This window comes from Melospiza melodia, chromosome 5 (genome assembly GCF_035770615.1).
Source record: "Melospiza melodia melodia isolate bMelMel2 chromosome 5, bMelMel2.pri, whole genome shotgun sequence".
Lineage (NCBI taxonomy): Eukaryota > Metazoa > Chordata > Aves > Passeriformes > Passerellidae > Melospiza > Melospiza melodia.
The window spans coordinates 18452620-18470822 of NC_086198.1; the positions used below are offsets into that span (position 1 = coordinate 18452620).

The 18203-nt window shown below is 41.8% G+C and overlaps 1 protein-coding gene across 1 annotated transcript; it reads right to left on the reverse strand.

Annotated features, from left to right (window-relative positions):
• Window positions 1–4518: 4518 nt before the first annotated feature.
• On the reverse strand, window positions 4519–18165 carry ETNPPL (ethanolamine-phosphate phospho-lyase). The gene is made up of 13 exons (XM_063156470.1): window positions 18038–18165; window positions 16493–16611; window positions 16166–16325; window positions 15212–15286; window positions 13679–13772; window positions 12486–12602; window positions 10685–10767; window positions 9964–10189; window positions 8942–9096; window positions 8140–8229; window positions 7803–7933; window positions 6858–6925; window positions 4519–6101 (listed from the first exon to the last, which is right to left on the reverse strand). Exons 1-13 carry the CDS (start codon window positions 18091–18093, stop codon window positions 5970–5972), a joined length of 1506 nt encoding a protein of 501 aa, XP_063012540.1. The 5' UTR covers window positions 18094–18165; the 3' UTR covers window positions 4519–5969.
• Window positions 18166–18203: the final 38 nt, after the last annotated feature.

An 18203-nucleotide genomic window follows, 5' to 3' on the forward strand; every position in this document is an offset into this window, starting at 1 on the left:
CTCTCTTTGCATGCTGTCCAGTCTGTCACATCCCCGCATCCCCCTGGTCTCAAATCCAGACTGAGAAAAGATTTACAGTGTAAGGCTGGTATAGTAAAAAGAGAAGAGGATTCTTGTTGGGATGAAGCAAATGAGAAAATAGGCATGAAGAAAAAGTCTTCTGAATTTTATATGAAGCCTTTTGCATTTCTGGGCAAATAGTTTCCTACAGTGCTTGCAATTAACTCTCCAACCTCTCCTATTAATTGGGAAGTAGTTTAAGGCACTTTAGACAAAAGAATGTAGATGCACTCCTTACCTGTAGATATTTGTTATATTTACACATCAATGTCAGAAAAAAAATTTCTTGGATCAAATTCAGCTTACTCTGGAAGTAATTTCACTGCCATTTGGACAAAAAAAGTGTGTCCTCATTTAATTGTGAGTTAAGAAAGCAACATTAAGTGCTGTGATTATTTTTGCATAGAGGCATAATTTGGAAGGGAATCTGGTTCTGTCTCAGAGACTTGTAGGTCTCATCTGCACTCAAATTCTGTTCTTCAAAGATGAATGTGTAAAATATAGTCTGTCCTTATAGTCTCGTTTATTTATGATTTATGAGCTCTGTGTCTTGCCTAATAGACAATAGAAGAAAGCTAACTTAATTGAGAGCTGGTTATAAGCACTGTGAACAGAAACCTTTGTTCTCAAGAGCCAGCCACTGGAGCGTGTTAGCAGCACATTTTCCAGATGAACTCCTTTCATGCCTTATTTTGTGACTAGAATGAAGAAACTAAGCAATGGGTACCAAAAGTCTTCTAGTTGTATGAAGTATCTTTTGGCAACTGAAAATATATTTACAGACCTTTAAGCTTCCTGGGAGATGCTAGCCAGACTGCTCATGTCATGGATCAGTGGTTGTGTCTTTTAATTTCTTCCTGATATTTCACAAAATCGGTCTCTGAATATGTCCTGCCCATCATAGGGGTTTATTCCCTGATAAAATCACTGGCAAGTAAGGAATAAAATGAGATAACTCCAAATAAGTAAACTGAGCGAACTAAACTTTGGGTTTTGCAGTCCTGTATCATCAGCATTGTTCCTGATAAGGTGATTAACCTTTACAAACCTTAATTGAAGTTATTGCAGCTGCTGTCACACATGGAAGTAAATAGAGACATAAAGATGTTAAGTCACTATCAGAGCTATGTAATGGATCAATAGTAGGCTGAAGCCAGGAATCCTTTCCGGGTTTTCTTGTGACCCCAGGACTTTCTGCCTTGTCGATTATTAAAGACTTTTAGCAATCTTCAGTGCTGTGCCAAAACATTATTTTTTTCATGTTCTTCCCCTTCCCCTTCCTTTAATTTAGTTTTTAATTCCATATTGTTGTAAATGTGTGTCATTGTGATATTGGAGCAGTGTTTACCTAAGACACATGAATGGCTGTGAGCAGAGGTGGAGAGACTGAAACCTGTTTTGCTTAGAGCACATTGGTTTTGAGCTGCAAAGCTCAGGGAGGGCTCTAAACCTTTGGTGTTTTGTACCTTGGGCTTTCATTTCAGCCCAAACCTTTTTTCTTTTAAATATTGGCATGAAGAGCCCTCCTCTGCAGAGTTGTCTCTCTTGGACTTTCATCTCTGGAGGCTGAAGCCTACGGAGATCATGCAACACAATCCAGGCATTCAAGCCAGTGGGAAATGCAAAGGTATAACTTGCCTCTTCAGCTTTTCTGCTCAACCACAGGCACCAACAAAATAAAATGTTCCAGGTAGGAAAACAGAAATGTGTGTGGATAGCAGAGATAGGGAAATCCCATCCCAGTCATTTGGCCTTCTGTTCCCTTGCATAATCCTTCTGGCAGAGCTTGGCTGGCAGCAGCACAGGCCAGGTCCAGGTTTGAAAAGAGACACTACGAGAACACCTGCTCAAGCCATCACTGAGAAACCTGAAAAATTAAACCAACCTTTCTACTCCTATGAGCTTATTTGACCTGCTTGCAAGCATGTCACCTGTTTTTTTAAAAGTTATTTTATTAAATTGGAGACAAAGCCCATAGTGGCAGGTCAAAGATGCAGCTACAACAGGCTTCAGTGTGTGTGCCCAGTACACAACTATACATCCCAGTGCTTTATTTGGTCTTCTCTAATAAATTACCAATTGCCTCTTCTGTGAGACATTCTGGTTTTTTCAGCTCTTAGCTTAGAGTAGCTGCAGCACTGGGGGCTTACTCTCCAAGAAATACCTGTACAAATTCATTTTGCAAGAGAATCCACTTAGTTATATTTTTATGATGGGTGTTGATGACTTTTATTTAGGTGTGATTTTTTTCATTTTTGTGCCGAAATTGTCGCCCCAGTTAGACATTTAACTCAATTTTTACCATGCTAAAAATAAGGTTTTGTCGCTGTTTTACTTATTTTTTTCCAAACAAAAATGTGTTGTGCATTGCAATGACACATAAAATATGTTTTTCAGGCTTGTCCCTTGATCCCCTTCATTTACCTCCCTTATTTTATGTGCTATAATCAGAACTTGCTGCTTCTGGTTGTGTGTGTGGGACTTTTCTGGACTTTGCTGTGTTGGGCCTGTCTGTAATTTCCCAGCCACCAAGCTTAACAGTTGTGAAGATTATAAATGTATTATCTGAGAAGAGGCTGTTGTATGTCTAAACACCATTCATTTAAAAAGCAACAGACAAAATATAACACCCCTGAATAATTCTTCTATTCAGTGTAGTCCCATTGCAATGTTTTGCAGAGGTAAGGCTGAGGCTTTTCTCCCCATATGAGGACAAGTGGCATCATACCCTGTTTCCCTGGCAGTTCTGCAGTGTCGTGCTGACATGGCAACTTTGGATGCTGATTCTTCTCTCCTGAACAGTGCTGTCTAAGGCACAGCTTCCTGCCTCCACAGAGTTTCAGTCCTGCTCTCTTTCATGCAGCAGAACTGGCAGTGGGCTCAGACTCTCAGCGTCACATTTTCATTGGTGTTGGCAGCAAGCACTGTCCTCCCTTGTTCCCCTGCTCTAACTGCTCTGTTTGTTGAAATGCATAAATGTGCAATATAAAAGTGATGGGAAAAGTGGCAAAATATGAGAATTCAATAAAATTATCTTGATTGGGTTTCCAGCAGGATGATGAGCTAGAGTGAAGATACAAGTGACTAACTCCAGTGTGATGCCCACTTGGGATGGATTCCTGCCTTTCCCTCACTCCACTGTCTCTTACTCCTTCATGAGCCTGTTCCTTAGCTTTCCAGAAAACTTGGGGGGGGGAAAGGTGTGGTCTTATATTTATTCTACAAGGTTGGTGAGGGGAACTGGCTTATGGAGTTGTTTGATAATTAGAAGGGCTGGGTGGAGGTTGAAATACACGGCTGAAACAAGGACAGCCAGGACAGGAGAGGTAGAAAGACAAAAAAGGGAGATGGAATTGGAAAGGGGGAAAAAAGCTTTGCCTGTTTAGTGGAGGGAATATATTTGATCAGTTCAGCTGACTGGAACTGTGGTCCCTGTGTTTAACCTTAATTATTTTTTCTTCCACTCTCTCATCCTTTGGTCAGGCTCTTCCAATTAGAAAGGCCTTCATAGTAGGGAATGTGCATAATCATCTGAGTAAAGAGTGAGATGCTGTGGGAACACTGATGCAGTAAGTTTAGTAGGTGCAGCTCAAATCTTGGTAGCTGTTGGATTGTTTCCTCCATTTAAATGATTGTGGCTCTTTTTAGTGTGCATCATAGGAATGATATTCTCTCTTGTTAAAGGAAATAAAATACATAGTTTTCCTAGGTAACCTGATCTTTGCAAAATGAGCAGAACCAACAGGTAGAGAACTTCCTGACTTGTGAAGCAGAAGCTGGGTGAAAAACACAAGCGGATTGGAGCAATGGTTGTTCCAAATATTTTGAGCATGTGCAGAACCAAGGCACAGGTACAGGGAGAAGCAGAGAGGCACAGGCCTCTTGTGTTTATCAGGTGGCAATCTTCAAAGCACCCCACCTTAGATTTAGGCTAATCAGATTTTTTAAGTCTAGTTCTTTGACATAATTTTGAAAATTAAATATTAATGACTTGCCTCAACAGCCGCTGTCACAGTACAGGCTGGTACTGGGCTCTGTGCCTTTGGGCTTAAGCCTTCTAATAAATCACACAAGTATTTGCTTGCTTGCTGCTGCACACAGGGGATGAGGTGAAATATAAGTAGTGGCACTCCATACAGGGAGTGACTTTAACTGTGCCTTTAGACATACCAAATAAAGTTAACTTAGTTCTTTGTGTACTTTCATTTTGGAAAAGACCTGTCCTTCCTGGTGCAGAGTTAGCAGGGAATGAACTGTGGCAGCTGAGGCAACATTTGGCTTGAAGGGTGAGCTGCCAACAGCTGAGTGCCTCAGGGAAACACAGCCTAGTCAGTTCTGCCTTGGCATGGGGACAACCTCCAGCTAAAACTGAGGTTACTTCCCTCAGCAAGTAGGTGTTATTGCAGAATAAAATAAAAACAAAACCAAAAAACCCCAAAAAAAAAACAAAAACCTCTCTTTGTGTAGGACATCATAATTACAAACCAGAGATTTATTTTTATGGAAGAATTATTCAAGGATCATGAAACAGAAAATAAGCCAGCTCGAGGATGTTGGAAAGAGTTACACCAGAAACATGGACATAAATGTAGCAAATTGTGGAAAACATGAAATTAGATAAAGTGCTCAATTTTCAGTCATATATCACTAGGATAATTAGCAGCAATTAGGAAACAGCAGAATTTAGGGTATTAAGATTGAAGAGGAAATAAATACACTTTATATTTTTTTCTGAACTACAAACTACTTGGAAAGCCCTCAGTGTCCTCCATAGCATGGAGCTGTTCACGTATTAAGAAAGAGAAGCAGGGCTTGTGTGCTGCCATTGAAATTTAACACTGACAGTGAGGAAGGTCAGCCTGAATTATCTGCAGCACTGGTTGCATGCATGGTTTATGCAGTGGTCCCTCCCTTCAGTAACCTGTCCAGTGTTACCATTTATCTGTCAGAATCCCATGGAACTGGTGTGCAACTCCTCATCACCACTGACAAGAAGTACCAGCACTGCTTTGACAGGATCAGGCAGCAATTCCCATGATACTCAAAACAACTCAAATCCATGGGAATGCAAACTAGGCTGTCCCTGGGAGCCTAATTTTTAGACACCTTCAGGTTAAATTCAATCAATCAGTGTGTCTGAAATTATATATACTTTACTTGCATATTTTATAGATTGATAGGATCCAATCTATAAACTCTAGGGAAAAAAAAATTTAAAATCTTACTCTATATAAATATTTATAAATGTTGCTTTATTCATAGAAAATTAGATTCTTTATTTTCCTTGAATTTATAGTGAGAGTGCCCTGAATAGACATTGTGTTTCTACACACAGAGTTGTAGACTCTTAGTAGAGCATTGCTGACATTAGCAAAGCTGCTCCAATTTATATCAGCTGGGAATATGGTCCATAGGACCTAAGATATACTAGAAGATAATAATGATTTCTTTCTCAAGCATTGTTTAGTGAATTCAGCCATTAAAACATGGGAACTAATTAACATCTCAATATTACATATTGAAATTTAAAATATTGTAAAAATAGCATGTTAAGCATATATGTTTAAACTTAATGGGATTGGCATTTGCTTTATGACAGTTAAGCAAATCAGATTCTGCATAACATTGATAAATCTGCAGTTTTCACCAAGTTTGTGTACCTATGTCATACCTGCCATCAGCACCAAGGTATTTTTGTATCACTTGTCCATTCTGTGACATCTAGATTTCAGGCCACATGGCACAGTTCTCATGTATCTGAAAAGGTATTTTAAACCTACTGAAGCTAATAGGAATCCAGGCAGTTTATGACTAGGCTTCAAACAGATCCTAGGACTCAGACTATTGCACTCTTCATCTCAAAAGCAAGACGGACACAAATTCAAACGGAGTGAAGAAACCTTCCCTCTTCATGTTCTTATCCTTTTACTCGGCACTGAGCGTTTCTTCGAATAAATCCCGTTTTCTTGTCGGCAGGCACCTCCATTCACGTGGCCAATGCTTTCACTGGCACCTTCTGGCTGAGAACTCTCCTCAGTGGTCTGAAACAGAAAGGACATCTCAGTGGAGGCATGTGTGTGTCTTCCACCCCCTGGACCTGGTTCCCCTTAGGTAGCTCCAAACCTAGTAAAATCTAGATATGTGGCAAATTACTCATCAGGTCTCTGCTTAACTTTCACACCCCATGGCAGCTGAGCCATTGCATTCCCATCCCCCAGCAGAAAACCCACCAAGGGACAGCTCAGCAGACCTTCCTGTAGAGAGGGTGACATGTTTTTAAGGCTGTGAGAAATCATATGTGATTTATCCAGAGCTGGGGTTCAACCTAAGAAGTCCTAATTTGGATGTGTGTCAGCCATTCATACTCAAAGAGCTATGGTGGAAAAAAAATCCTTGGAACTCTCTGAAAACCTGGACACCTTCCAGGCTGCAGGATTGCTTAGAAAGCCAAATATCTTTCAGTGGCATGTAATACCAAGAACCAATAGCTGCTGACTGCAGTGCTCATGACTTTGCGTAGCCCAAAGTCTGGGTGGTGTTGTTTGCACACAAGCAGATAAGGCAGGTGGCTTGTCTATAACATGCTGTTGGTCTGGATTACTCAGCTCTTTTCAGATTTACCCCAGTGAGACAGGACAAATCCTCTCAGGTTTCTAGCAGTGAGTTACTCTCTGAGCTCAGTTTCAAGGCATAGAGCCATTCACACTACCAAAAATGAAGGCATGATCTACCAAAGTAATTTATACTTGCTTTGCCAAACACTTATCTGAAAAAGAGTTAAAAAAATTAAAACATACTTTTCTTTTACACTGCACATTTGTGGATGCATTATTTTCTGTCTTCATTCCAGTGGCCTCTTCCAGTTCTGAAAATTAAAGCAATAAAAAAATACTAAATTAAAAAGAAGTGGGGGAAGTCAGCATACCCTCAATTTAGTAGCTGCCCGAAGTTAAAAAAAATCAACTATTCCTCTGGGCATTTATCACACAGAAGAATAACTGAAGAGTGATGAATACTTCCTAAAACATTTTTGAGGCAATGTGATTAATCTGTCAAGACTGCCTACCTTGGGGGTATTTAGAGAAAAGAATAAAATTAGCACTTGACTGTAGCATGGGGTATCAGAGACACCTTTCAGAGTGGAATTCTGCCTTTTTCCAGCAGGTTAATGGAAGTCTAACTTTAGTTGTTATATTCTCAGAAGATGGGAGCATTTAATGTATAACAGGCTCCAAGAGCCCTCATGCTAACAGTATAACTGATGTTATTTTCCCCTGGGTTGGTCCTCAGGTAAAAAAAAATAGAGCCTGAAAACCTTCAGGCTCAATTTGAGTGAGACAATCAGGTTACAGTACTCTAGTAAAAAAATAAACAAAAAGATAAAAAGAAAAGGCAGAGCACATTATGGAAAGTTACACCAGTGTGTCTGCAGTGTCTTTCAGGCCTGTGCTGAATTTAATATATACACTCCTTAACAAACAGCACATGTGACCAGAAATGAGTAATAACATTGAGTCTGTAAGAGAAAGGTTGAGGAGCAGGATTTTGTCTAAAAGTTTAGATGAAATACATATGGGGGTATTTGTATATATTTATAATAATTGGCATTAAGAATAGCAGTTTGATGAATGGTAAAAATGCAGTTGATTACTTTCCCTTGCATGTAATGGCCTAGGCTGTGATGGTGTTTCATTGGGAAATAAACAAAGAAGAGATTCCTTTGAGCCCTAGAGCACACATACCTGTAAGAAGTGCATCAAGAGTCTCCACTGCATGTTTTGCATCTTCCATTGTGAAACACATTGGTGGTTTAAATTTTAAAATATTCCTGTAGGGTCCATCTGCACTAAGAAGGATTTGATTCTCTTTGAGTCTGTGGAAAGAGGAAACACCTGTGTTAGATACAGGTATAAAACTGTGTCCTGTCACTTCCTTCAAGCTAAGACAGATTTTGAAAGTTTTCTTTTTTTAGTATTATGTCACAAAAAACTACACAAACTGAAAATAAAATTAATGACTAACTGCTGGAAAATGTTAGGAGGGTTTGATCACTGCACACAGTCTTTAAGAGCTACTTACTTGTAAATAAGATGAAGGGCTTCAGCTGTGGCTGGAGTTCTCTTCTGCTTATCTTTCACCAGATCCACTCCAACAAACAATCCAACACCCCTGGAGTAGAAAAGAAAATACAGACAAGTGAAATCCAGTGTCAGTAGCCCAAACCTCCTGCTGCAAATGCAATACCTGTTTCTAACAACTGCAATTCCCTTCCCTGGGGTGCAAATGGGGGAAGGAGAATGGGAGGGGAGACTTTGTCTTTGGTCACCTTTTGGCAACTTCACACAATAAAATGGGATAACAGGTATTTATGGATAAATAAATTTACCTGGCTCATTTATGCTATGTGGCCTGATAAGAATGACAGAATAATCTTCTTTCATGCTTATCCTGAAAATCACAAGCCAGGGAGACAAAAAAAGAAGTACAAAACCCTGCAACCAAACTCTTCCCCTGGAAAAACCTGGAGGCAATTATCAATGGCAGTAACATGAGATGAGGACAATTCATAGTAACATCTCTCAAGAAAATCCCAGAGATTTTAACAAGGTCTGCACGAGTACAACAGTGTGCTGACATCTTGGTTATTGCATGTGGATGGCTCTTTCTCCTGCTCTCCCAGAACTGTTTTAGTGGCTATGCTTGTAAGTAATTAAGCAGATAGATGGACAACTTTAAAAAATACATATATATTGCCTTTCAATAACAGTTTTGGGCAGTCCATTTTAAAAGAGAGGAGTAGCAAAATCATGGCATGTTTCTGTGTTCCACTCACACCAAGTTTGCTGCTTTTTCTTCTCTGACATTGCTGTGATGCACCCACCTGATATCTCCCACTAAGGGATGCTTCTCCTTTTGCTCAGCCAGCAGCTCCAGGAGATAATTTCCTACACGTGTGGCATTCCCTTGGAGATCTTCTTTCTCTATTACATCCAGTACAGCCAAGCCAATGGCACAAGACACTGGATTGCCTCCAAACTGAAAGCAAAGACAAAACAAAACATGTAATAAAAATCAAAACCTAACAAAACAAAACAATAACCTGCGGGTATCCACGTTGTTTTCACTTGCCCTCTCCTGCTTGGCATGTCATGAGGAAAGCTCAGAAAGGTGGGGATTTTGTGGCATTCAGGCTGTGGAACATCATCCCCTACATTTGGGCAAGGGAAAAGCTCCCTCTTCCTCTGCTCCAGGTTGCAGTAATTTGAAGATCTCAGGACTGAAGAATTCAGCTGATTGCACATGCAGGCAAAATGCTCCTGGGAAGAGCAGTGGGTGGTAGATTTGATATCTTTTCATCCAGAGAGTATAAATTCCATTTGAAACAGGGGAATTCATGGTAGCTGGGAAGAAGGCCGAGTCACAGGAACAGAAATCAGGCTCTGTAAACGAGAAGACTGAACCTCTGTGGCATGCACACAGATGAAATATTTTCTGGTAAAGGGTCACTGTTTTGTTAGGTGTCAGTTGCATAGCCAGGTCTGCCAGGTCATGAGCTCCACCAGCATGGAGCCTATCCTAGAAAATGGAATTTTACATAATCAACATTTCAAAGTGGGAAGAGGGAAAGAGACATAAGGAAGAATTTATCTGTATCGATATGAGCTGAGGTGCATGACCATCCAGAGAGCTTGTGCTGGTCCATATGATGATGTAACACTTGATACAGAGCATATTTCAAAGCTTCTCCATCTGCTTTAGATTTAGACTGTGGTTGGCTCAAGCTCTTAGTAATGTGATGCAGTGATTGCTGCAGATGATATCTGGATCAACTAGAGAACTTCTAACTGGTAGATGCAGACCAAAAGAAAAATAAAAAGGGCAAAGCTTCACCTATGAACTTACTGTATTGAAATACTCCAGTCCAGAAGCACCAAAACCTTCAGCAATTTCCCTTGTTGTGACCACACAAGACATGGGGTGTCCATTGCCAATGGGCTTTCCCATGGTGACAATGTCGGGCACAAAGTCTTCACCTTGCAGTTGGAATGCCCAAAAATGCTTCCCAACTCTGCCAAAGCCAACCTGGACCTCATCAGCTATGAACACTCCACCTGCTGCACGCACATACCTGAAAACAAACACAATACCTTGAGAGTCTGGTGCTGCAGAACACAGGTAGGCAATCAAGGACAAGGCAGTCTGCATCACAGAAATTCTGCAGTGTGAGACCAAGTTAGGAAAAAAAGAAGGAATACAGTTACAGCTATTTTATAGCTATGAAATTTTTAGTATGCTACATGATAAGAAAAAAACAAAGACATTTTAATGTCAAATAGGAGTACTGTAATGGTACTGTAGGATTATAACTGGTTTAACTTCATCTTCCATCAAACTTATGGCTGAGGATTAAAGATAGGAAAAGAATAGCAATTATCTAGCTAAGAATTAGTTGATATTCCATAAAAAATTGAACTGAAATCATACTCTCCAATAAGCAGAAATGAGCCACAGACAGCCAAGAACAGAAGTTAATAGCTGAATTGATTAGATAAGTCTATAGTGAAAAAAAAGCTATTTCTTTCTTTAATTTCCCCATTACGCCCCTCTGAAGTGCCGTACGTACTCTGCCACTTTCTGGAAATAGCCCACAGGTGGAATTACTTGGCCTCCACAGCTCTGCATGGATTCAGCTATGAAGGCAGCAATCTACAAGAGACAAACTCGTGTGAGAGCTGTGTTCATATACTTGGCCTTGGCAGAGACATCTAACAGTCTAGAAATAAATGTTTAAATGTGGGCCTTAATTTAATCACACAATAGGCTGGACAACTGAGAGATCTTGAAAACAGCTATGGCTAAAGGATTTATTAATTTTGTAATCAGAGTGCCCAAATCTGCAGTAGCCAGGGCCACCTTTGCAGCCTGATGGGAATGCAAGGATCTCGATTAATCCTTTGTGTTTAACTGGATGACATTTCCTGGTGTCAGTGGATGCTGGATTAGCTCCTGGGAGCTACATAAATTTATTTTAAAATGCCAGTTTACAGGACACACACAACAGTGTGTACCACCTTCCCTAAGAGGTTAATAAAGCTTGCAGGTGTATGTGGGTTTTTGTTTAATCCTGAACACCAGGTGGAGGGGGGTGGCAGCTGACCTGTAAGATGACCTGTGGCTACCCTTTGGGCACCCCTGCCTAATGCACATAACTACACAAATAACATGTCAGCACGAGGCACTTGACAAAAGAAGAGAAAAATTCTACAGATGAAATAATTCCAGTTGCTAGGAATGAAAAAGAAAGTTATTTTCGAGTCAGGAAGGGTAAGAACAGCAGATCAGACACACTGGAACATCAAAATTCATTTCTTGTCAACAGCAGAGGTCTATGCAGGACAGATTCAATATTACCCCAAGGTGTCAGCACAAGTCTGCTATTTAAGGGATTGCATCCCCACACCACTTGTGAACCCCTCCCTGAGCATCAAGAGGTCTCTGTGCTGGTGCAGTCTTCCTGGAAACAAGGCCGAGCAGTAAGGCGCAAAGAGCCGCACGCTACGCGTGAGCACACAGCCAAAGAGTGCGCGGCTTCCCACTGCCTGTGAGGCTTAGCCTTTAGCACAACTTGTCCTGCCACAGGTCTATGCCACCAAAACCTAAGAAATGTGCAAAAGAAAGGAAACAGGGGAAGAAAAAAACAAAACTATCCGTTAGTAGAGAATAAAAAAGAAAAAAAAGTTGATGAAGAAACTAAAAGAGGGGTGATGTAAGCCCGTTGGACTAGAAGGGAACATGCTCCAGTCTCTGCTGAAGTCTTCTGGGACTTCAGTGGGTTTTGGATCAAGCTCTACAAGTCTCAACGCACTAATGCCCTCATATAAAAGATTAACACACATTTTAGGTACACCTGTCTGTTTTTATCAAGGTCATAGTGTGTATGAGTGAAAGTTTCACCTTTTTATATGACTTCAAAGTCATCTTAACCAAACAGGCTCAGAAATGTAGTATTGGGATTTTTTCCAATAGATTTTCTCCATGTCCTGGATTTTTTTATGTCTTTGCTAGAATTTGTGATGTAGTTTCTCAGCTGGTCTCAAACATTTCCTTACTGTATTAACAATCTACCAATTCAATGCATAAAATAAGAAATTTAACAGCTTTGATTGTATCTGCTTATATCCAATTGTATTAGTGATCCTTTCATTGATGCCTAGAAAAATTATCATAAAGCATCAGATAGAAAAATTGCAGAGAACCATGATAGAAAAATGCAAATTTTAAGCATTTTAAGGAGAACCCATGATAGAAAAATGGTGGGGGAGGGAAGCACATGAAATTGGGAAAGAAACAAGTCCTTAGTTGCCTGTTACACACCCCCATGCTAAAATAAATAGGTGAAGCCTCAGCATTTCTAAAACACACACCTTGCGTCCATTCTTCTGCGTTTCTTCAATAATCTTTTTCACCTCTTCAGCATAAGCACTTGCTGGATCTGGGTGGTCTTCCCTGTATTTCCCTCTGTAGATATCTGGAGAAGGAGCCTGAAAAGACCAATTTATTTATTTGTTTTTATGAAGGAAATACTTCTATGAAACTTTTACTTTATTTTCTATTATTCCACTTTATTGGCTTTTCACACAAACAGCTAATAAGAGTTAGTACAGCCTGAATTGCAAAAATGCTTACTGGAGCTTAAACTCAATCTGGGCCTGTCATGCCCAATCCAATATTACTGAACACAGCTGCTGTAAGAACCATCATCTACCTCATCCACCTTTCAAGACTGTCCTTCCTCTCCCTCAAGACACAATGATGAGTACACATCCACCACCTTATTTCAGATTCTCATAGAAGATCCCTTTCAGCAACTGGGCAGTAGGGTTCTCTAGTCTGTCACTTCCCTCCCGGCATTTTAGTCACGGTACAAATCTGGGAGACATTCAAGCTTCTACAAATGGTGTTAGGAGCCTCTACAAATGGTGTTAGTCACTGTCTCAGTAACTGAGAGACAGAAAGTGGTGCAGAAAGGTGGATGCTACTTTGGCACTGTGGTTAACACAAGGAGGTCTAGATAGGAAAGGCCTGCTTGGTGTACATTTCTAGACAGAAAAATTTTTGTCTTTTTAAGATGGCCAAGTTTGTCACTCCCTTAGTCAGTCAGGAGTCCTATAACCCAAGCTGTGCAAACTTCTGCAATCTGCATTTCCAGTTTTGGAACTAGACTCAAAGTCCTGCATATCTCTAACCAAATCAATGCAATGGATATTGGCTATTTTCATCAAACTGTAACTATACAATGCAGTGACTAAGAAAACCTGTAGCACAATGAAGGAAGTGATCAGCCCCACAGCTGAACACCTTCTTAGAAATCCAAAAGCAAAAAATTTTGCTGTACTTATTCCAGTGAAATCAGCTGAGCATATGCATACTAGCATCAGCAACACAGAATGAAAAATATTTACACTAGAAGTGGGTAATACAATATGCTGCAGAACAGGCAAAATTACAAAAAAAAAACAAACCAAATCCAAAACAAAACATGCAACCAAACAAACAAAATTCCAACAACAAAACCAAACCACAAAAACCCCCAAAACAAACTAAAAACCATACTTACCACATGCACATACTCCTTCTTGCTGTCCTTTCCCAGCTGATTAAATTTATAGGGGCTGATGTCGATCAGAGATGTAACATGGCCATGGTAAGCACTGTGTGAGTGTTAAATATCCAAGTCACTTTTCACCAAATGTACAGAAGAACCAAATTTACAATTGTGCCTATATATCATCAAGACTAGCAACCATATCTGCATCACAGCAGCATTGTTTGTGAAGGGATCTTGATTTAATTTTCTGTCTTTCCCTCAAAGACAATATGAAATTGCTGTTGACTTTAATTCACTAGCAAGACTGGAAACAGGATAAAATCAAGTGCCAACATGGGGACAGACCAAGAGGATGTCTGGACTGCACTGATTTCCTAGAGCTGAAAGCGGGGTCCAGCTGCTTCATTTCCAGCCCACTCTGGCCAGCCCAAGCTTTGCAAGCTAGACCCCACCAGCACTGGGAAAACTCTCAGGAGTGTGCATGGCATGAGGAAGTGGGGGCCTCATGCAGCAGCTGCCCATCACTGTCTGCCCTGAAGACATTGCAGGTGAGAGGGTTTGGCAGAAGCCACTGTCACTCAGGAAAAGGATTTTGTTGGAATATAAGTGTTTATACTGCAGAGTATGCTAAAGCTGGTTACTATTGAAGCCAACTGATTTAGAAATGAGGGACTGCAGCCTTTTGAGCCTAAAGCATGCAGCATCTTTATTCAGGGAATAGTAAACACTTTTGTTCAGCCATAAATTTGAAGTGAATCAAACCTCAAACCAAAGACGTGTCATGATTTCTTAGTAGAACACACATAGGTTAGTATGTTGCTAACAGGGATCTGAATATAGCTGAGTCAAACCAGCTTTGTGCTGCTCAAATAGACATGTGCCCTTGCATCTGCTCTAGCTGGACTTTCTAATCACAACCTGAGAAGAAAATACAGCACTACAGCAACATCACCAAACCCACAGCTGCATCTAGGACAGGAAAACCATGAAATGTGGTCAGCCACCTACCCTGAGGCTGGCAGCCCTCCCAACATCTCCTGATTTTGCAGTCCCTTGGTTTTGTGTGCATACTTGTGTTCACTGAAGGAGAGCTGAGCATCATTGCAGCACTGCTGCAGAACTACAGGATCTTTCTTCTTGACCACTGAATATTTATTTGTGCAAAATGAAATGTGTCCAGCAATGCATGATGAAGAGAAAGCACTTTTTCCAGAGCAGCCCAGTAGCCAGACCACTCACTGCTTTTGAAACCAACATTTAAGTCTCTGGAATGAATTGCTCTGGGAGTCTGTGGGAAATGCCCTCTAACAGGTGCCTGACCTTCTGGGGTGACCGACAAGCTTATTTTTCAGAGATCTTCAAAACTTGTGTTTATCCAAATGTGAAAAAGGGATTTCCTGATCTGTTCTAATAAAAAAGCAACAAAGCTTTTCTTTCAGCAGGCAGCGGAGTACAAACAGCAGGGGGTTGCTGCAAAGCTGCTTCTGAAGCAAAGGCAGGAGCTGGTGGCTGGTGCTTACATAAGCTGCTCTGTGTACTCACTTTTCCAGGGTGATCACATCTTGGTGCCCACGGTACTGCCGAGCCAGCCGCAGAGCAAGATCATTTGCTTCAGACCTGCACGGAAACAGACACACCAGCAAAGCAGTGAGGGAGCACTCCCAATAAAAAGGGTGTCCTGACAGAAGGCAAGGCATGGGACTCATGGATATAAGAAATCAACACAGCAGACTCTGTTACTCTACAGATTACATTGCTAAGGTTGAGACTATAAGTGCCATGTAAGGGGGCAAAGATAAAACAGCCCTTTGTATAAACAGCAAACAAAGAGATGCTTTCTTTCCCTCACCCAGTTTGCCAGTAGATATTTACCTCCCCTTGGTACAAAGGAGGCCAATTTGCAGCTGAGAACACAGTGCAGTCACTAACCCTCAAAAAGCAATGCCCCATCTCCCACAGTCCACAACTCCTTTTTCCCCAGTGCTTGCACTATCACAAATCTGTACCCTGGAAGAAGACTCAAGCTTCCAGCCTGATCTGTCACAGCTCCTCTGCTCACAGGCTGTCTGTTTTGGACATGTAAGTGATCACAGACTACCAGACTACCAATCTGCCTAAAGAGGACTAACTTGTTTCCAAGGTTATCTGTCAATTTACAGAAGGCATTCTTCAGTCTGTACATAACATTCACCAATTTGCAGAATTAATTTCTTCTTCTTGCTTTTTTCCCCCCACATTTTTTTTTTTTTTTTTTTTTTTTTTGCATAGCATTCAGAAGGCCAGTTTCATGTTTTGGCTCTCTTGCTTGGAGCCATCACTCTAAATATGATGGCTGCAAATAGGAAGTAAGTTTTGATCAGTGCTGGATATATTTTTGTTGCAGGTTACTAAGTCCTACTTCATAAGATTTAGACCAAGCTGTCCTGAGTGTCTGTCTCAAACAGGAGCAAAATAGTCATAATAACAGTCATTTAAAAAACCACAACTCAGACCTACCCAGAGTTAACAAAATAGCAAACAGAGAGTTTCTCAGGCAGGGTGGCTGTGAGTCGCTGTGCATACTGAACAAGGTTGTCATGCAGGAAGCGAGAGTTTGTGTTGAGCAGCTCCATCTGTTTTGTTGCAGCCTTTATCACATATGGATGGCTGTGGCCCACTAAAGAAGAAAATTATTAGTTATTACTATCAAGCCACTTCAGTCAATTACTGAACCACAAAAGGATGTTCAGAGAAGACTGTGAACACCACCACTTGGCAGAAATGTGTCTTGATCCCTACTGGAAATTGAGGAATAGAAGCAGTCTCCCAAGTCAAACTGCTTACCATGTGCAACGTTGTTGATGCAGTCTAAGTATTTTTCTCCTTTCTCATCAAACATATATTGGCCTTGAGCACGGACTATCTTCAGAGGGTCCTTGGCATAGAAGACTTTGCAGGAAGGCCTAAAACATAATAAACATAACACCATTTTAATTTTCACACTTTTTCTCCCTCCTTTGAGTGTTGAGGAGGTTGATTTTTTGAAGCTCTGGAGACAATTGCCTCCTTCTGCAAAAAAAAGCTAAAAGCCTGTGAGTAATTCAGGTGGTGGTCAAGCAGGGGCTCCTGCTCACAGTGAAACCCCTGCCTGGGGGCAGGCACAGTGGGAACAGAAGCTGGTCTTTAATAAGGGTGTTTTCAAAGCTTGACTCTGCCTGCAATTGATTTCACAGGAGAACAGTGTCTGCACGTTTCTCCAGGTCCTTATATGTCCTGCCGTGTTCCTGGGCTGCAGCTCTGCTCGTTTACATGCCTTACAGACATCCATGGCCAAATCACTCTCTGGGACTAAAGGAAGCTGTTAAGCACAGTTTTATACTATAGCCAAAAAATCCTTACGCAATGGAGGGCTGTAGCATATAGAGGTCACAGTCAGACAAGAACAAACATTAATGCCTTGCAGGCTTTATTTTCAGAGGTGCTGAGCAGGTCCTAAAACCCTCACACTCTCACCCTGTTTGCTTTGGATAAAAATCTTTAAAAGCAACATTTTATAAGCACCGCAATCACAGTGACTTCCACCAAAACTCAAACTCCTTATAAAATTTACCAAAGTACTCTTTGAACACTCTTTTATTTTTCTCCCCCCGTGCCCCCCTGTTCTTGGAGAATGTGCCAGCTATGTAATTATGTTGAATGATATTACTGAGCAGAAGGAAAGTCTTCTGAACATTTAGCAGTGTTTATATGAACTTGGATAAACACAGTTGTTTCCAGGTAAGTCTGAGTTATTGTTGGGTATACTGAGGTTATGAACTTGTAAATGTGACTCCTGCATAGTGAAGCAGTTTGCTTTCTTTCTCACAGCTTCTAACCGCGATGCAAAGCCACACAATTTCCTGTGCTGCTAATACATTCTTTTTCTTGATCAGTGTCGGTCACAACCTCTGGCAGCCCTCCTGCGCGTCCCTCAGTTAAACTCAGCTCAAGGAACAGCAACAGGTTCATTCAGCGGACACGGCTGTTTTGCAGGTGCACGCACAAAAACACCCCAACCCTGCGCAGCCTCATTTCACACACACACCTGGGTACCACATCCCGGCCGCTTGCTCTGATCTGCTGGAAAAGCGAATTTGATGGGCAGCGCTCTAATGACGGCATCCCTCCGCCCGCCTGGGGAACTCCGGGTGGCCCCGAGCCCTGGCAATCCAGAGGGATGGCAGCTCCTGTGTGCGCCCATGTCCCCCTCCCCGCTGGGTCCGGAGGGGCCGCCCAGCGCTGGCAGCCCTCGGGCAGCGCCGGACGGGCGCTGTCACCAAAGACAGACCTTCCTCCTCCTCCTCCTCTTCCTCCCCTCTGCCCCGCTCCCGGCCCCGCCGCCGCCCCTACCCGATGTGCTTCCTCCGAAGGGCGAGGGTCTCCGCCTTGCTGTAGAGCTCCTCCATCCCGCCGGCAGACAGGCACGGCACGGCACGGCACGGCACGGCACGGCACGGCACGGCACGGCACGGCACGGCACGGCACGGCACGGCACGGAGAGCACGGTCCGTCCGTC